This window comes from Nerophis ophidion, linkage group LG19, assembly GCF_033978795.1.
Source record: "Nerophis ophidion isolate RoL-2023_Sa linkage group LG19, RoL_Noph_v1.0, whole genome shotgun sequence".
Lineage (NCBI taxonomy): Eukaryota > Metazoa > Chordata > Actinopteri > Syngnathiformes > Syngnathidae > Nerophis > Nerophis ophidion.
Genome location: NC_084629.1, coordinates 46,371,120 through 46,389,825, shown reverse-complemented (window position 1 = coordinate 46,389,825; position 18,706 = coordinate 46,371,120). Strand labels below are relative to the sequence as shown.

The 18,706-nt window shown below is 42.6% G+C and overlaps 1 protein-coding gene across 1 annotated transcript in view; it reads right to left on the bottom strand.

Moving 5' to 3' along the window:
• Positions 1 to 18,706, bottom strand: part of LOC133538477 (matrix-remodeling-associated protein 5-like) — a 44,519-nt gene that overhangs the window by 11,510 nt on the left and 14,303 nt on the right. The window contains exons 6-9 of the mRNA XM_061880132.1: positions 14,717 to 17,940; positions 9,578 to 9,719; positions 5,488 to 5,623; positions 2,729 to 3,826 (exon numbers count right to left, since the gene is read on the bottom strand). Of these exons, the coding sequence (XP_061736116.1) occupies positions 2,729 to 3,826; positions 5,488 to 5,623; positions 9,578 to 9,719; positions 14,717 to 17,940 (4,600 nt within the window). The remainder of the gene's footprint in view (positions 1 to 2,728; positions 3,827 to 5,487; positions 5,624 to 9,577; positions 9,720 to 14,716; positions 17,941 to 18,706) is intronic.

Below are 18,706 nucleotides of genomic sequence, written 5' to 3'. Positions count from 1 at the left end.
AAGTATAAAACTACTTTTTTAAAGTAATCATTTCTTACTTCAAGCATGAAAAAAAAACTCATGATGCCAAGCGCATATCGTTATGTCAAGATAATGGCACTAGCATTTACTTCATTTAAGAATATTTTTCAACATATTGAGCAAAAAGTGTACTTTTCTACCTAGAAAAGTACACTTGTTATTAGTGAGAATATACTTATTTTAAGGCATTTTGGGGTTCTTTGAGGTTAGCTCATTTTCCTTGTTTTGGAAAGTCTTGACAAGCTGAATTTTCTTGTTCTATTGGCAGATAATTTTGCTTAGTTTAAGTAAAATACCCCTCATTTTTGTATTTTTTTTTATTTTCTTGTTTTTGAACACTGCCTTTTTGCAGTGTGGTGACTAAGACACTAGCTCTTTAGTCAAATCTTACAGGGTTCACTGTGGAATTTGCTACGCCAACTAGGAGTTGGGAGGCTCGGAACCCCAACTTTTGCTCGCATGGCGCATAACAACCAACCAAGAGCGCTGTGGCTTGTATAATACTGATGTTGATTTCACCTGTGGTGAGACACTCATCTGAGCCTCTGACCCATTAGTATTGGACTCATGATGCCTAGCAAATGATGACATAACTCGTTATGTCAAGATAATGGCACTAGCATTTACTTCATTTAAGAATATTTTACAACATATTGAGCAAAAAGTGTACTTTTCCACATAGAAAAGTACACTTGTTATTAGTGAGAATATACTTATTTTAAGGTATTTTGGGGTTCATTGAGGTTAGCTAATTTTGCTTGTTTTGGAAAGTCTTGACAAGCTGAATTTTCTTGTTCTATTGGCAGATAATTTTGCTTAGTTTAAGTAAAATACCCCTCATTTTTGTATTTTTTTTTCTTGTTTTTGAACATTGACTTTTTGCAGTGTAAACACTTAAAACAAGTAAAACACTCTGACATAAAATCTTATATATGGCCGCGCAAGTCCCGTGATGCCCAACATGTCGATAACACACCCAGTTGAGTCCCATGGGGAGAGGGGATGAAAGTTGTAAAAGTCAGCAAATGTCCCAAAAATGTTCAAAATACCTACACAGGTTCGAGTCCCACAAGTTCTGCCGCCAGCCGGGATGCCCAAAATGTCCAAAACGCGCCCAGCAAAGTCCCACGGAGAAGTGGGGAGAAAAGTGAGAAAAGTCGGTGAAATGTTCAAAAGCCCCACCCGGTTCGAGTGTGCACTCAAACTCAAACTCGAACCCGGTTGGGACTCGAACCTTGGTAGGTATTTAGAAAATTTTGGGGGACTTTTGCCGACTTTTTCTCATTTTTCCCCCCTACTTCCCGTGGGACTTTGCTCGGTGCGTTTTGGACATTTTTTGTATCCCAGGATTTGTGTGTCCGGTGGTGGGACTCGTGGGACTGGAACCCCGGGGAGGTATTTTGGACACAATTGGGACTTTTGAACATTTTGGCCGCCTTTTCCCCCTCTTCTTCCCCACTTTCCTGTGCACCATTGCTGGGTGTGTTTTGGACACTTGGACAAAAATAGTTTCAAGCATATTTTACTCAAAATAGGTCATCAAATCTCAGCTACAAGCTGTAATATCTTATTGAGATCATTTAGGACCTAAACACTTAAAACAAGTATAAAATCTTATGTATGGCCGCGCAAGTCCCGGGATGCCCTAAATGTCCACAACACACCCAGTCGAGTCCCATGGGGAGGGGGGATGAAAGTTGTAAAAGTCAGCAAAAGTCCCAAAAATGTTCAAAATACCTACACAGGTTCGAGTCCCACAAGTTCTGCCGCCAGCCGGGATGCCCAAAATGTCCAAAACGCGCCCAGCAAAGTCCCACAGAGACGTGGGGAGAAAAGTGAGAAAAGTCGGTGAAATGTTCAAAAGTCCCACCCGGGTTCGAGTGTGCACTCAAACTCAAACTCGAACCCGGTTGGGACTCGAACCTTGGTAGGTATTTAGAAAATTTTGGGGGACTTTTGCCGACTTTTTCAAATTTTTCCCCCCTACTTCCCGTGGGACTTTGCTCGGTGCGTTTTGGACATTTTTTGTATCCCAGGATTTGTGTGTCTGGCGGTGGGACTCGTGGGACTGGAACCCCGGGGAGGTATTTTGGACACAATTGGGACTTATGAACATTTTGGCTGCCTTTTCCCCCTCTTCTACCCCGCCTTCCTGTGCACCATTGCTGGGTGTGTTTTGGACACTTGGACAAAAACAGTTTCAAGCATATTTTACTCAAAATAGGTCCTTTTTGTTTTAAATTTATTTATTTTTTATTTTTTTTATTTTATTTTTTATTTTATTTCAATCTTCTATTTTTTTCTCTCCCCCCCTTGTTTACCTGTATGTCATCTTTTTTGTAAGGGGCGCTGGAAGCCGGCAGACCCGTCAGCGATCCTGTTCTGTCTCCCTTTAATGTTTGTCTGATCTTGAATGGGATTGTGCTGAAAATTGTAATTTTCCTGAAGGAACTCTCCTGACGGAATAAATAAAGTACTATCTATCTAATCTAATAAAATGTCGTAAACAAGCTGTAGTATCTTACTGAGATCATTTAGGAGCAAAACCCTTAAAACAAGTAAAAGACTCTTACATAAAATCTGCTTAGTGAGAAGAATTATCTTACCAGACAGAAAATAAGCAAATATCACCCTTATTTGAGATATTTCATCTTACTTAGATTTCAGTTTTTGCAGTGTACTGTGTATCAGTTCAAACCCACAATACCTGAAGTGCATGTCCACCAGTTTCTTGTTGGGGGTCCTCCAAATAATAATGGGGGATGGGTGGCCAGTTACAGAGCAGTGAAGCTGCAGATTTTCCCCATAGGACACCGTAGTGATGGACGGTGAGCTGAAGACAATTCGGGCTTTGCTGAATGGAGTTACGGGCATGGACGGCAAAACAACTGAAGCTCTGCCTTTTTCAGATGTGTTTACAAAGCCAAAGGACACTGTTGTAACCACGGGGGTTTTTGTCAAATTAGTCAGCTGTGAGTGGGAGGGAACGACTGTTCTATTGATTTTTGAAGCCGAGTCCACAGAAGCGGGCCGGCGAGGAGGATGTGAGTATTTTGAGCCTGTTCCTGGCCCATTCCTGGATCCATGAGAAGGCAATAGTGGGGTAGAATCAAGTGCTATTGATTGGTAGCTGGATCTGTTTTTCAGAAAACCAGATGTAAAAGTTGTCCCTTCCCTTTTCTCAGCATCTGTTTCCTCTTTAATGTCCACCTTGACCGTCCTCCTGTCAGTTCCAACTGCATTAGTGGATGTGCATTCGTAAATCCCAACATCCTTCGGACCCACTTTTCGGATATGCAGGGTCCCGTTTGGCAGGACGAAAAGGTTGCCGTGAAGAAACTGGGATGGCTGAACTACAGTCCCATCTGGGAGACGCCATCTCAAAGTCGGCGGCGGGTCCCGTCTAGCAAAGCAGTCGGCATAAAGCGGTCTCCCCAGAGCCAAGACCAGGCGTTCCTCTGCGGGTTGCTCCATCACCGGGGGCAACGACGATACGTGGAGTCGAACAGAAGCGCTGGCAGCTCCGGCTGAGTTGGAGGCCACACAGCGATATATCCCGCGATCACTTGGTAAGGTTGAGGAAATACGGAGGGTTCCGTTTGAGTCCAGACTGATACGATTGCCGGAGTTGGTAGTGGAGGTCAGGACTGAGCGATCCGGAAGAACCCAGGAGAGCAGAGGGGCTGGGACGCCGCTCGCATGGCAGTCCAGGTGGGCTTCTCCACCTTGCTGGACGCTGAATTCTCTGTAGCCCGCCAGCTGCATTCGAGGGGGACGTGTCCACACTTCCAGGGTGGTCAGCAGCCTTGACATAAAAGAAATGAAACATCCTCTCTCAGTATAGAAATTCTTACAACGTCTCGGTGTTGGCATAAGAGTGTGTATGAACCCCGTTTGTGTTAGATGTAAATATAAACAGAATACAATGATTTGCAAATCCTTTTCAACCCATATTCAGTTGAATATGCTACAAAGACAACATATTTGATGTTCAAACTGATAAACTTTATTTTTTTTTGCAAATAATAATTAACTTCGAATTTCATGGCTGCAACACGTGCCAAAGTAGTTGGGAAAGGGCATGTTCACCACTGTGTTACATCACCTTTTCTTTAAACAACACTCAATAAACGTTTGGGAACTGAGGAAACTAATTGTTGAAGCTTTGAAAGTGGAATTCTTTCCCATTCTTGTTTTATGTAGAGCTTCAGTCCTTCAACAGTCCGGGGTCTCCGCTGTCCTATTTTACGCTTCATAATGCGTCACACATTTTCCATGGGAGACAGGTCTGGACTGCAGGCGGGCCAGGAATGTACCCGCCTTCATTTTTTACAAAAACACGCTGTTGTAACACGTACTGAATGTGTCTAGGCATTGTCTTGCTGAAATAAGCAGGGGCGTCCATAAAAATGACGGCGCTTAGATGGCAGCATATGTTGTTCCAAAACCTGTATGTACCTTTCAGCATTAATGGTGCCTTCACAGATGTGTAAGTTACCCATGCCTTGGGCACTAATGCACCCCCATACCATCACACATGCTGGCTTTTCAACTTTGCGTCGATAACAGTCTGGATGGTTCGCTTCTCCAATGTCGAATATTTCCAAAAATAATTTGAAATGTGGACTCGTCAGACCACAGAACACTTTTCCACTTTGCATCAGTCCATCTTAGATGATCTCGGGCCCAGATAAGCCGGCGGAGTTTCTGGATGTTGTTGATAAATGGCTTTTGCTTTGCATCGTAGAGCTCTAACTTGCACTTACACTATATTTAGTGACAGTGGTTTTCTGAAGTATTCCTGAGCCCATGTGGTGATATCCTTTAGAGATTGATGTCGGTTTTTGATACAGGGGATGGAAGGTCACGGTCATTCAATGTTGGTTTCCGGCCATGCCGCTTACGTGGAGTGATTTCTCCAGATTCTGTGAACCTTTTGATGATATTATGGAGCGTAGACGTTGAAATCCCTAAATTTCTTGCAATTGCACTTTGAGAAAGGTTGTTCTTAAACTGTTTGACTATTTGCTCACACAGTTGTGGACAAAGGGGTGTACCTCGCCCCATCCTTTCTTGTGAATGACTGAGCATTTTTTGGGAAGCTGTTTTTATAGCCAATCATGGCACCCACCTGTTCCCAATTAGCCTGCACACCTGTGGGATGTTCCAAATAAGTGTTTGATGAGGATTCCTCAACTTTATCCGTATTTATTGCCACCTTTCCCAACTTCTTTGTCACGTGTTGCTGGCATCAAATTCAAAGTTAATTATTATTTGCAAAAAGTTTCTGAGTTTGAACATGAAATATGTTGTCTTTGTAGCATATTCAACTGAATATGGCTTGAAAAGGATTTGCAAATCATTGTATTCTGTTTATATTTACATCTAACACAATTTCCCAACTCATATGGAAACGGGGTTTGTAGTTATTTTGCATTCATAACTTGATAACTAAAGTATTCTCACCTGTCGCGGCCCAGGAAGTTGTGCACGCTGCAAATATACGTGCCCCTGTCTTGGAGCTGAACACTTTGGATGACAAGACTGCCGTTTGGCAGCACCTCAAACCGCTGAGACCTGGAATGGACTGACATGACAGCTCCTGGAACCCAAACATCCACAGACACACTATTAGAAAGGGCGGCAGAAAGAGAAAAGATAATTATGCACGATAAACACATAAATGATCGCTTATGTCAGGGGTGTCCAAACTTTTTCCACACGGAAACATTTAAGTATGCAGGGGCCGTTTATAATATTTTTCATTTTCAAACCATAACAAAATATATGTTTTGTTTTTTTAATCTTTAGGGGTCCTGGGGAGTATACGGGTGTCAGTCACCAAAATGTTAAAAATAAGTCAAATTATATTATTATTTTTAATTTAATGCTTACACTAAATCTCTATATCAACTTGAGGTTGATATAAAGTAAAACAAATAAGGTTTTATGCCTTTTCTGTCAAAGACCACTTTGTTTTTTTATAGTAAAACTGAAATATGCAGTATTTAGATAGATAGATAGTACTTTATTGATTCCTTCAGGAGAGTTCCTTTATTTAGCAATAAAAGCCCTCAAAGATCAATAATGCAGGACACCATTGATTTTAATTATTTAATATTTTGGAGTAATTATTTAATATTTTATTGAGTAATCACAGTGAAAAGTTGAATAAAATCCTACTAAATATATACACTAAATGGTCCCTAGTGTGTGAATGTTGTCTGTCTATCTGTGTTGGCCCTGTGATGAGGTGGCGACTTGTCCAGGGTGTACCCTGCCTTCCCCCCGATTGTAGCTGAGATAGGCGCCAGCGCCCCCCGCGACCCCGAAAGGGAATAAGCGGTAGAAAATGGATGGATGGATAAATATATTTGAAATCCGAAAGGTTCCCCACTCATAAAGTGATGCATTGTGGTAGAGTGGCCGTGTCAGCAACTTGAGGGTTGCAGGTTCGATTCCCGCTTCCGCCATCCTAGTCCCTGCCGTTGTGTCCTTGGGCAAGACACTTTACCCACCTGCTCCCAGTGCCACCCACACTGCTTTAAATGTAACTTAGATATTGGGTTTCACTATGTAAAGCGCTTTGAGTCACTTGAGAAAAAGCGCTATATAAATATAAAAATAAAAAAAATCACTATTTTGTTTTTAATTACGAATTAAGCGCTATATAAATATCATTCACTTCACTTTTATAAGATGTCGATAATAATACATACTCCTGCAGTAGTGTCGTCCCGATACCAATATTTTGGTACCGTTACCCGTACCAAAATTGTTTCGATACTTTTGGGTACTTTTCTAAATAAAGGCTTTATTATAACAAAATATCTTACGGTCCATTAAATATATGTTTCGTATTGCAAGTTTTTCCTTAAATAAAATAGTAAACATACAAGACAACTTGTCTTTTATTAGTAAGTAAGCAAACAAAGGCTCCTCATTTAGCTGCTGACGTATGCAGTTCTATTATTTTTGTCAAAATTATCAAGGACAAGCGGTAGAAAATGTTAATAACTGCTTACTTTCTCTTTAACATGTTTTATCTACACTTCTGTTAAAATGTAATAATCACATTTTCTTCTGTTGTTTGATACTTTAAATTATTTTTAAATGATACCAAAAATGTGGGTATCAATCCGATACCAAGTCGTCATATTCAAAGTCCTCATGTGTCCAGGGACATATTTTCTGAGTTTATAAACACGATACACTATTGAAAAAAAAAAAATGTTATGATGCCAAAAAATATTGACGTAATCATAGTAGAATCGAGGAGAAAACGCTCCTGTACTTGGTATCATTACAGTGGATGTTAGGTGTAGATCCACCTATGGCGTTTGTTTACGTTTTGTGTAGTGAAACATGTTTAGCTATTCCTTGTCCTGCAGGGATATTACTTGTAAGAAACATACTTTATTTGTCGCCAGGGAGGCGAAGATTAGTGATTTGAGCTGGACTTTAGCCGCTAGCCAGCTAGCCATGTCTTAAAGTGTCTCTTCCAGTGGGCGTTTCAGTGTTATAACATCACCTTTATCGTCAGTTTTTAAGCCAAATTGCGTCCGTTCTACCTTTTCTATCTACACACCGTGTCTGCTTGTAAGTACTCTGTGATTGTGCACTGCCGAACATGCTCGTCTGCTCGTAAACCAGCCATGATGTGAAGACGAGGGGGGGCGGAGGGTGGTATGGCGGACCGGTACTTTTTAAAGGCGATATAGTACCGAAAATTATTCATTAGTATCTCGGTACTGTACTAATAACGGTATACCGTGCAGCAATATTAGTTTTACTATTTGCTGTTTTGCAATGTCCACCTGACGGCTGAAGAAAATATAATTAAAAACTACTGGTGTAATAAAACTGTTCCACAATTCTGTACTGTACTTAACTCTTTCCGACATGGCATATCCTACTTATATGTTTAACCTACAAACCCCGTTTCCATATGAGTTGGGAAATTGTGTTAGATGTAAATATAAACAGAATACAATGATTTGCAAATCCTTTTCAAGCCATATTCAGTTGAATATGCTACAAAGACAACATATTTCATGTTCAAACCCATAAACTTTTTTGTTTTTGCGAATAAAAATTAACTTAGAATTTCATGGCTGCAACACGTGCCAAAGTAGTTGGGAAAGGGCATGTTCACCACTGTGTTACATCACCTTTTCTTTTAACAACACTCAATAAAATTGGGAACTGAAGAAACTAATTGTTGAAACTTTGAAAGTGGAATTCTTTCCCATTCTCGTTTTATGTAGAGCTTCAGTCCTTCAACAGTCCGGGGTCTCCGCTGTCGTATTTTACGTTTCAAAATGCACCACACATTTTCGATGGGAGACAGGTCTGGACTGCAGGCGGGCCAGGAAAGTACCCGCACTCTTTTTTTCAACGAAGCCACGCTGTTGTAACACGTGCTGAATGTGGCTTGGCATTGACTTGCTGAAATAAGCAGGGGCGTCCATGAAAATGACGGCGCTTCGATGGCAGCATATGTTGCTCCAAAACCTGTATGTACCTTTCAGCATTAATGGTGCCTTCACAGATGTGTAAGTTACCCATGCCTAGGGCACTAATGCACCCCCATACCATCACAGAAGCTGGCTTTTCAACTTTGCGTCGATAACAGTCTGGATGGTTCGCTTCCCCTTTGGTCCGGATGACACGATGTGGAATATTTCCAAAAACAATTTGAAATGTGGACTTATCAGACCACAGAACACTTTTCAAATTTGCATCAGTCCATCTTAGATGATCTCGAGTCCAGAGAAGCCGGCGGCGTTTCTGGATGTTGTTGATAAATGGCTTTGGCTTTGCATAGTAGAGCTTTAACTTGCACTTACAGATGTAGCGACAAACTGTATTTAGTGACAGTGGTTTTCTGAAGTGTTCCTGAGCCCATGTGGTGATATCCTTTAGAGATTGATGTTGATTTTTTGATACAGTGCCGCGGTCACGGTCATTCAATGTTGGTTTCCGGCCATGCCACTTACGTGGAGTGATTTCTCCAGATTCTCTGAACCTTTTGATGATATTATGGAGCGTAGATGTTGAAATCCCTAAATTTCTTGCAATGTCACTTTGAGAAAGGTTGTTCTTAAACTGTTTGACTATTTGCTCACACAGTTGTGGACAAAGGGGTGTACCTCGCCCCATCCTTTCTTGTGAAAGACTGAGCATTTTTTGGGAAGCTGTTTTTATAGCCAATCATGGCACCCACCTGTTCCCAATTAGCCTGCACACCTGTGGGATGTTCCAAATAAGTGTTTGATGAGCATTCCTCAACTTTATTAGTATTTATCGTCACTTGATGCTGGCATCAAATTCTAAAGTTAATGATTTTTTGCCCCAAAAAAGTAATGTTTATGAGTTTGAACATCAAATATGTTGTCTTTGTAGCATATTCAACTGAATATGGCTTGAAAAGGATTTGCAAATCATTGTATTCTGTTTATATTTACATCTAACACAATTTCCCAACTCATATGGAAACAGGGTTATTGTGTGTTTTGTTGTATATATTTAATCAAATGTGTCCATATCAGCTTACCTGTGGCGATCTTGGTCCATGTGATGGTGGGTTTGGGTTCTCCTTGAGCCTCACAAGCCAGTCTTGCAACGCCCTCGGCTGGGAATGACACGGTTCTGATGTGTGGGTCAGCAATCTTTGGCCTGAATCTTAAAACCGGTACCTGGGAACCGATAATGGATCGTAATCACATTAATGTTTAAAAAGTACCAGCATGATACAAGGGTGGCATTACAATACAGTTTGTTTATTACAGCATTATTGTTGTTTCAGATTAAAAAGTTCCTCATCTGTGATGGAATTCATTACTTTGGGTTGTTCAGTCTTGCAAAAAAAATTAATGTCTCATTGTTACAAATCCCATGGGATTAGACTCTGACAACGTTTAATGTTGTAATGGAGCGTGTTGTTTTTTCACCTTTTGCTTACTGACAGTGTGCTGAAAAATCCTATAAATATAAGAACTTCCATAAGCATCCCTTAGGTTTTAATAGTAGGTCACTCAAATACTGTCACGCCTATGGATTATGTTTCGTTTTGGTCATGTTATGTTTGGTTTTTTGGACACTCTGTTTCTGGTTTGTGTTGCTACCATGACAACTTATTAGTTTCACCTGTCATGTCACGCACCTGTTCAATCACTGATGATGTCACTGCTATTTAAGCTGTCTGTTTCTGTTCTTCGTCCTGGCGACATAATAATAATAATAATAATAATAATAATGGATTAGATTTATATCACGCTTTTCTATTGTTAGATACTCAAAGCGCTCACAGAGAAGTGGGAACCCATCATTCAGTCACACCTGGTGGTGGTAAGCTACATCTGTAGCCACAGGTGCCCTGACGGAAGCGTGGCTGCCAGTTTGCGCCTACGACCCCTCCGACCACCACCAATCATTCATTCATCATTCATTCACCAGTGTGAGAGGCACCGGGGGTAAAGGGTGAAGTGTCCTGCCCAAGGACACAACGGCAGTGATTTTTTTGGATGTCAATAGGTGGGAAGTGAACCTGCAACCCTCAGGTTTCTGGCACGGCCGCTCTACCCACTACGCCATCCCGCCCGGACGCCGGACATCACCTCCTTCACGCCCTCGATCACCTGCTACGCACCTTGCTAATGATCCATGCCCCTTGTTTTTGTCACAGTAGGTTTTCTTGTTATTCATGCCACAGTGCAAGTTTTTGTTTCTTGTTTATAGTTCATTGCCTTTGTGCTAGTCTGTTGTTTTATAGCCCTTTTTTTGTACCGCCTTTGTGTGTGCCTTTGGTTTGTTCCTGTTTTTAGTTTTAGTGTTTAAATAAACATGTCTTTACCTTCACGCCATCGCCGTTTCCACTCCGTTCGCTTCGCACCTCGGGGAAACAACCCAAGTCCAAGTGTGACAAATACAGAGTGGGCCAAAATGTAATACTGAACAAATGAACCTTTTATTAGGGACCCAAACAAGTTTTGCACTCAATATTGAACAAGAAAGGCTTATATAACTTTATAGTGACATGCAAAATCGAGTTTCAAATAATAATAATAATAATAATAATAATAATTAAAAAATATCAATGGCATATCAAATACAATTTAAATAAATATCCAATGCCTCTTTTCTATTTGGAGCCTTCTGAGGTAAATATCAAAATAAACTTTTTCCACAGGCTAATATAACAAATTTGCAAATAAAAAATAATAACGAATGAAGAAAAAATTTTAGCTTTGAAGTAGCAGGAGAAAGTGCATGAATAAAATGTTGATTATTTGCTCAGTTAGCTACACCGATTTTGAATATGGAGCAAGCAACGCTTACCGTATTTCCTTACCGTATATAGTATGCGCCTTCCTAGAATTACTGCCGGGTCAAACTCGTTTCACAAAATAATTAGCGCATGCTTAGCATTACCGCCGGCTCAGGATTAACGCCGGGTCAAACTCGTATCCCAAAATATTATTTTTATTTGCGCATTTTTAGAATTTCCGCCTGGTCAAACTCATTTCGCAAAATAATTAGCATATGCCTAAAATTTCCACCGGGTCAAACTCGTCACGTCACGAGTGACACTTCACCTGTCATCATTTTCAAAATGGAGGAGGCTGATTTCAATCATTTGAAATCGCATAAAGGGAAGAAGATTAAGAGCTATTCAGTAGGATTTAAGGTCCAAGCTATTGAATATGCTAAAAAGAACAGTAAGCAGCTATGTTTTATTAATATACCGTAGCTGCGTGTGTCAAATATGAGTCATTAAATGACTCCCGCCTCCTGGTGGTAGAGGGCGCTAGTGATCCTTCTTGCAACTACTCGGCTGCAGAAGAAGTGACAACAAGCAGCAATCGTTTATTTTTTCCTCTCGCTTGCACTTTTAACATGGAGGATTACATATTTAAAATAAAACAGTTTTCTAAACTGGACTTTCAATCGAAGCAGGAGGTAATAAAGGAAGATCTCCATCGAGACAGAGAGACTTTGAAAACTGAAGAAAGATAAGGAAGACTTCTATAAACAAGTTATCGATGCTTTTGATCAGAAGGAGCTGCGCATGGACTTCATTTATAAGTAAAGGTAAGACCATAATAACCTTTTTTTATATTAAATATGCTTTTCATGATGGTATCCTTACATCACACTCAAATTTATAAGCGGGGGGCTAAGTTTACCGCATGCCTTTGGTATGCGCCGGAGTGAGAAGAGGTAACTTTTTTTATTAAATGTGCTTTTCATGACGGTATCCTTACATCACACTCAAATTTATAAGCACCGGCCTAAACTTACCGCATGCCTTTGGTAAGCGGCGGAGTGAGAAGAGGTTTTAAATTAATTAGCGCCCTGGCGGCATTTCAAAGAAATACGGTATAAAACTCCATCCATCCATCCATTTTCATAAAATATAAAACTCAATAGTGCAAAATCAACTTTCAAAAAACAAACGAAAAAACAACAATGGTATAGTAAATACAATTTAAATAAAAAATGTATTTGCAGCCTTCTGAGGTAAATGTCAACATGAACTTTTTCCACGGGCTAATATATTTGAAAATAAAATTACAATGAGGTGGGCGGGGTTTGGTGGTAGAGGGGGGGGGGTTACTGCTGCAAGGGATTCTGGATATGTTGGAGGGAATGTGTTTGTCATGGTTGTTTGGTGTGGGTTCACAGTCTGGCGCATATTTGTAACATTGTTAAAGTTGTTTATATGGCCACCCTCAGTGTGACCTGTATGGCTGATGGTTGACCAAATATGTCTTGCATTCACTTGTGTGTGCGTGAAAGCCGCATATATCATGTGACTTGGTCGGCACGCTGTTTATACGGAGAAAAAGAAGACATGAAGACAAGGCAATGTCTTTAAGGCACGCCCCCAATATTGTTGTCCGGGTGGAAATCGGGAGAATATTCGGTAGATTTTCCGGGAGGGGGGCTGAACTTCCAGAGTCTCCCGGGAAAATTAGGAGGGTTGGCAAGTATGAGTATGAGAGTTTGACACCATGGATTAGAGCAGTGGTTCTCTACCTTTTTTTTAGTGATGTACCTCTTGTGAACATTTTTTTAATTCAAGTACCCCCTAATTAGAGCAAAGCATTTTTGGTTGAAAAAAAGAGATAAAGAAGTAGAATACAGCACTATGTCATCAGTTTATGATTTATTAAATTGTATAACAGTGCAAAATATCCATCCATCCATCCATTTTCTACCGCTTATTCCCTTTCACTGGCGCCTATCTCAGCTACAATCGGGCGGAAGGCAGGGTACACCCTGGACAAGTCGCTACCTCATCACAGGGCCAACACAGATAGACAGACAACATTCACACACTAGGGACCATTTAGTGTTGCCAATCAACCTATCCCCAGGTGCATGTCTTTGGAAGTGGGAGGGGCCTATGCCCAGGTGCATGTCTTTGGAGGTGGGAGGGGCCTATCCCCAGGTGCATGTCTTTGGAGGTGGGAGGGGCCTATCCCCAGGTGCATGTCTTTGGAGGTGGGAGGGGTCTATCCCCAGGTGCATGTCTTTGGAGGTGGGAGGGGCCTATCCCCAGGTGCATGTCTTTGAAAGTGGGAGGGGCCTATCCCCAGGTGCATGTCTTTGGAGGTGGGAGGGGCCTATTCCCAGGTGTATGGGTTTGGAGGTGGGAGGGGCCTATCCCCAGGTGCATGTCTTTGGAGGTGGGAGGGGCCTATCCCCAGGTGTATGGGTTTGGAGGTGGGAGGGGCCTATCCCCAGGTGTATGTGTTTGGAGGTGGGAGGAAGCCGGAGTACACGGAGGGAACCCACGCATTCACGGGGAGAACATGCAAACTCCACACAAAAAGATCCCAACCCTGGATTTGAACCCAGGACTGCAGGAACTTCGTATTGTGAGGCAGACGCACTAACCCCTCTGCCACCGTGAAGCCCCGAGATCAATTTTAAAAAAGTAAAAAGTAAATAATGGGGGTTTAAATGGAAATAAAATAGAGAAATATTACAATAAGAATAAAAAATCTAAAGCAACGATGGGAATAAAAATACAACATTGTTTTGCATCCCCTGTCATCCTTGTACCCCCTTGCCCCAGAGAGGAGTTGTACAGTCTAATGGCATGTGGGACAAAGGAGTTTTTGAGCAACACTAGCAACACAATAGGCAGATAATGGATTTTCCAGAATTATCCTAGTAAATGTGTCTAATAACATCTGAATCGCACCCACTGCAATCGCCTTTTTTTTCCCTTTTTTCTAGTCCTTCACTCTAAATTTCCTCATCCACGAATCTTTCATCCTCGCTCAAATTAATGGGGAAATTGTCGCTTTCTCGGTCCGAATAGCTCTAGCTGCTGGTGGCCATGATTATAAACAATGTTCAGATGTGAGGCGCTCCACAACCCGTGACGTCACGCGCACATCGTCTGCTACTTCCGGTACAGGCAAGGCTTTTTTGTCAGCGACCAAAAGTTGTGAACTTTTCTCTACTAAATCCTTTCAGCAAAAATATGGCAATATGGCGAAATGATGAAGTATGACACATAGAACGGAGCTGCTAGCCCCGTTTAAATAAGAACATCTCATTTCAGTAGGCCTTTAAATCAAAGACTGTTGATCGTTTTTAATTAGTCTTTTTGTCGTAGGTATTGGCTTTAAAACACATTTTCCTGATATAAAACTTTTCTCAATAGATCAAGACTCACCCGTGGGGCGGCAGGAAGTGGAGACGGAGACCACTGTGGCCTGTTGCTGTGTGAATCCGGAATTAAATTAGCTCCAGGGTTCCTCCAGTCAGTTGGGGGTGGACTCTGGTTGGAAGCCACAGACACAGGCCTCCCTTTGGCTTTGACCTGGCCCATGGTTGGCCTCTCTCTGGATGACACAGCAGGACTTGATGTTGTTCTTGTAGAGGATGCGCCGGGTGTAGTTGATGACATTTTGACTGAGGAGCCACCAGGAATCGGACTGCTTGTTTTCGAGGTAGAAGAAGCCGGACCTAAAGTCATCTGAGGACTAACTCTGAGGAGATCTGCTGTTTTTGTACCACTCAAAGTAGTAGTCGGGGGAAGGGTGGTGGAAGACTGAATAACAGTAGTGGGAGCAGAAGTTGAAAATGTGTTACCCTTCGGAGTAGTTTCGGTAGGCGTCGTCGATGGACTCAAACGTCCAGTAAATGTAGTCAGTGTTGAAAATGTTTCATCTAAATCTGCAAAACTAGTACTACTTGTAACGTAGTTATTTGTGGGACTGGTTGAAGGAGTCGGCAATAAAACCGCGGAGGTTACAGGGGCTTGGAGAATAGTGGAGAAATGAGATACATCTCGTCCAACGTCAAGGTTTGTTTCCGGTCCTTCACCCTTTTTGCCCGAGGGCCCGACATCATGTATGCCGGAGGGCGTTTGTGTTTTTGTGTGCGCATCACGAGAATCAGCAGTCCCCGGTGGTTGAGGTTCAAAGACCCAAGGCTCTGTGCTGTCTGGTATGTTGCCTGAACGAGTCATGGCGTCTACATATGTCTCCGTGTCCATGTGGGGCAATGAAGTCGGTGAAGGCAAGTCGGCGGTTATACCTGGAGTGGTGTAAATGTACGTAGTTGAAGGATTTACCATACTGATTGTTGGAGTAGACAAAGTAGTTTTAGTATCATTCATCTCTTTAACCAGAATAGGAGATATTGTGATCTGGTTCGTTGTGTAAGGTATCAGAGTTTTTGGAGAGTCAGGCAGAGGTTGAGGTGGTAGAGTCGGTCGCCCCCTTGGCCGGTTGAGGACTCGCCTCCGCTGTCCGATCCTCCTGCGAGAGTTCCAAGGGTTTTGAGGCCGGGTTCTGGGGGTTAAATTAGGCATGAATCCCCTATGTGGTTTTAACGGTTTGACTCTCGACGACGTGGGGATTGCTTCCTGTTGTTCCCCTCCAGCTGGATCTGGGTCATTAGTTCCAAAGGTGACTGGATTTGTCCGTGTTGTTGTTTTGAGCTGTGTTGTGGCCTCGTTCTTGTGTGTCTGTGTGTCCGAGGGCTCACTGTCTATATGCCTCTCAGTGGCAGTTTTGGTCCCAGTTTCCACTTGTGTTACCTCGTTTACGGTCTGAGGGGGGTAAATAGGCTGTAAACTTTCCTCTCCCAGATTAGCGTCATCGACTGACGACCCTTCCATGTCTGATATATTTATCCCTTCCCCCTTTATGTCATCACCATCCTCATTTCTTTCCAAGTCTTTGTCTCCTCTCAATGGTTCTGCTGTGGGCTTTCCTGCTGTGATGTCCTCACTGTTGTTCGTAAGTGCAGTCTTCTGGCGTATCTTTGCCAGTAGGTCAGCCCATTTTTGAGGGTCTATGTTTTGTTTGTTTAGGGTGACTCTAGACCTGCTGTCACTTTGGTTTCTCATCTGCTCAGATGATAGAGGCCTCCCTCTTCTTCTCAAGGGACCCTTTCTCAGAGGCCCTCGTCTAATGGACTTGCCACCTTGAAAGTGTCTGTTCGGACTAGGTTGAAGAGGTCTTGCATGTTTTTTATTAACTACAATAGTTCCCACTTCTTCCTCTGCTCCATCCCCGGATCCTTCCTCTATTTGACGTAACAACGGCGCTCGTATCTTTGTTGATCGCCCGGAGGCTGACTGTGGCCCGACTGGAACATGTCCAAAAGACACCGGGTTCAGTGAGTTTATTTCTAGGTTAATGGACAAGGACGCGCTACCATACTGGTTGGCAGCAACACAACGATATTGACCAGCATCTCTCAGAGAGGGGTTGGAAAGAAAAAGACTCCCATTTGATTGGATCATAAGTCCCCCTGATACTGCTAAACCCTTCCAAACTACATTCCCATCTGGTAACACCCAACCTGTTTGTGGTTCTGGTGAACCAGATGCCTTGCAAGATAAGCTGACAGGCTGTCCGGCTGATCCTGTGACAGGGGGTCCGACTTGCTTGCCTATTGTTGAGGCGGAGGACTCCTCCACTATCAGGCGCACAGGGAGAACATCAGAATCAGTTCCAGCCTGGGCTAAGCAGTAGTAAATCCCTGCATTTGAGAGCTCCACTTTGTGCAACAATAGCCCAGTACCAGAGGCCTGAATTCCACCATCTTCACTAATGGAAGGGGAGATAAGTTTTGATCCATCTGGAAGAATCCATTGTATTTGCGGCTTACTAGAACTTAAAACGGGACAGGAAAGCTCCAGCCTAGAGCCTTCGATAGCTGCTAGTGCTGTGGGGGTATGGGAGGTTGAAATGAGTACCCATGGGTGTGAAATAGTGGTAGATGATGCTGAATCTGTTGTGGGGTCAGGATGAGTAGAGACTCTTGTGGAGTATATAAGGCTCACTGTGTCTCGGCTAGACTGCGCTCTGTTAAGCTGAATGCCAATTGCTGGCTGCATTAACCAGTCTGGTCCTGTTTGGACCGTGGCTTTGACTCCAGTATTATAATATCCCTCTGTCCCTGCTGCTTGCCGGTAGTGGTATGCCAGACCCGGTGGTCCATTCAGCATTTCTCTCTCAAGGTGCACTGCAGTCTCACTGTAGTAAGCCAGGATCCTCCAAAGACTCTCGTAGCTCGTTCTTTCCACGGGGCATTCCAGAGTTAGTGACAAAGCCATGGCGACAGGAGAAGAGGAGGGAAGAGAGAGATCCAGGGCAGGGAATTCATTTTGAGAGTCTGCCGAGCGAGTGATGTCGCAGCGCAGGTCGGCACTGTTCCCCTGTTGGTCCGACAGGCCAAGGGTCGCGGTGCCTAGAGGCTCTTTGAAGGATTCACTCGGTCCGATTTCACTGTACTCAATCTCAGAGGGCGTTTTTTCTCCACGCTGGGTAATTACAGGTGAGGCACAGGTCATATCTTTCTGTTTAAGCAAGCTCTGACCTCGAAGGGCGGTCGGTGATTCACATAACGGACACTCAGGACCTCCGGAACATTTCAATAACTCTAGATGGAAAGATAGACAGAAACAGGTAAGAGGAAATTGATCCCCTACGCTATGTAGGATAATGTGCACATTTCATCTCTCTGTGCGCGTGACTAATGCCAGATTTAGCATGCACGCTCTTCTCCACTGTTAATTACACTTCATATCACTTACTAATTTGATATGGCTACTTAATCTGCTTATAAATCGTAAATATGCAAAACCTAATTATTCCACTGCAAGCTTTAGCCTTTGTTTCAACTGCCTGCACACAATGCTGCCAATATGTATTAGTCATGGGAGGTTAAGTCTGGCATGTCTCAGAGAGACATTTGAAATTCCTGCCGTTTTTTAACACCCTCTTGAAAGCCAGAAATAGACTACAGATTCACATTGTTAGAGAAAAAAATCAGTTGGCAACAGACGTCAAAAGTATACAAAAATGCAACCACGTATTTAAATGCAAATGCATATGTCAACCATCAGGCGGGATTTGACAGCGTGACAAGACATTAGAGGCTCATCAATCAGTCAGAAAGTGACTCGTGTTTCTATTTGCGTTCCTGATGCCGACCCGTTCTTTTTCTCGAGCATAAGCAATGGCCGTTTTTTGAAGGACAACATGCAAGTGACAAAATAAGCAATGACCGTTTTTGAAGGACAACATGCAAGTGACAAAATAAGCAATGGCCCTATTTGAAGGACAACATGCAAGTTGCAAAACAAGCAATGGCCGTTTTTGAAGGACAAAATGCAAGTCACAAAATAAGCAATGGCCATTTTTGA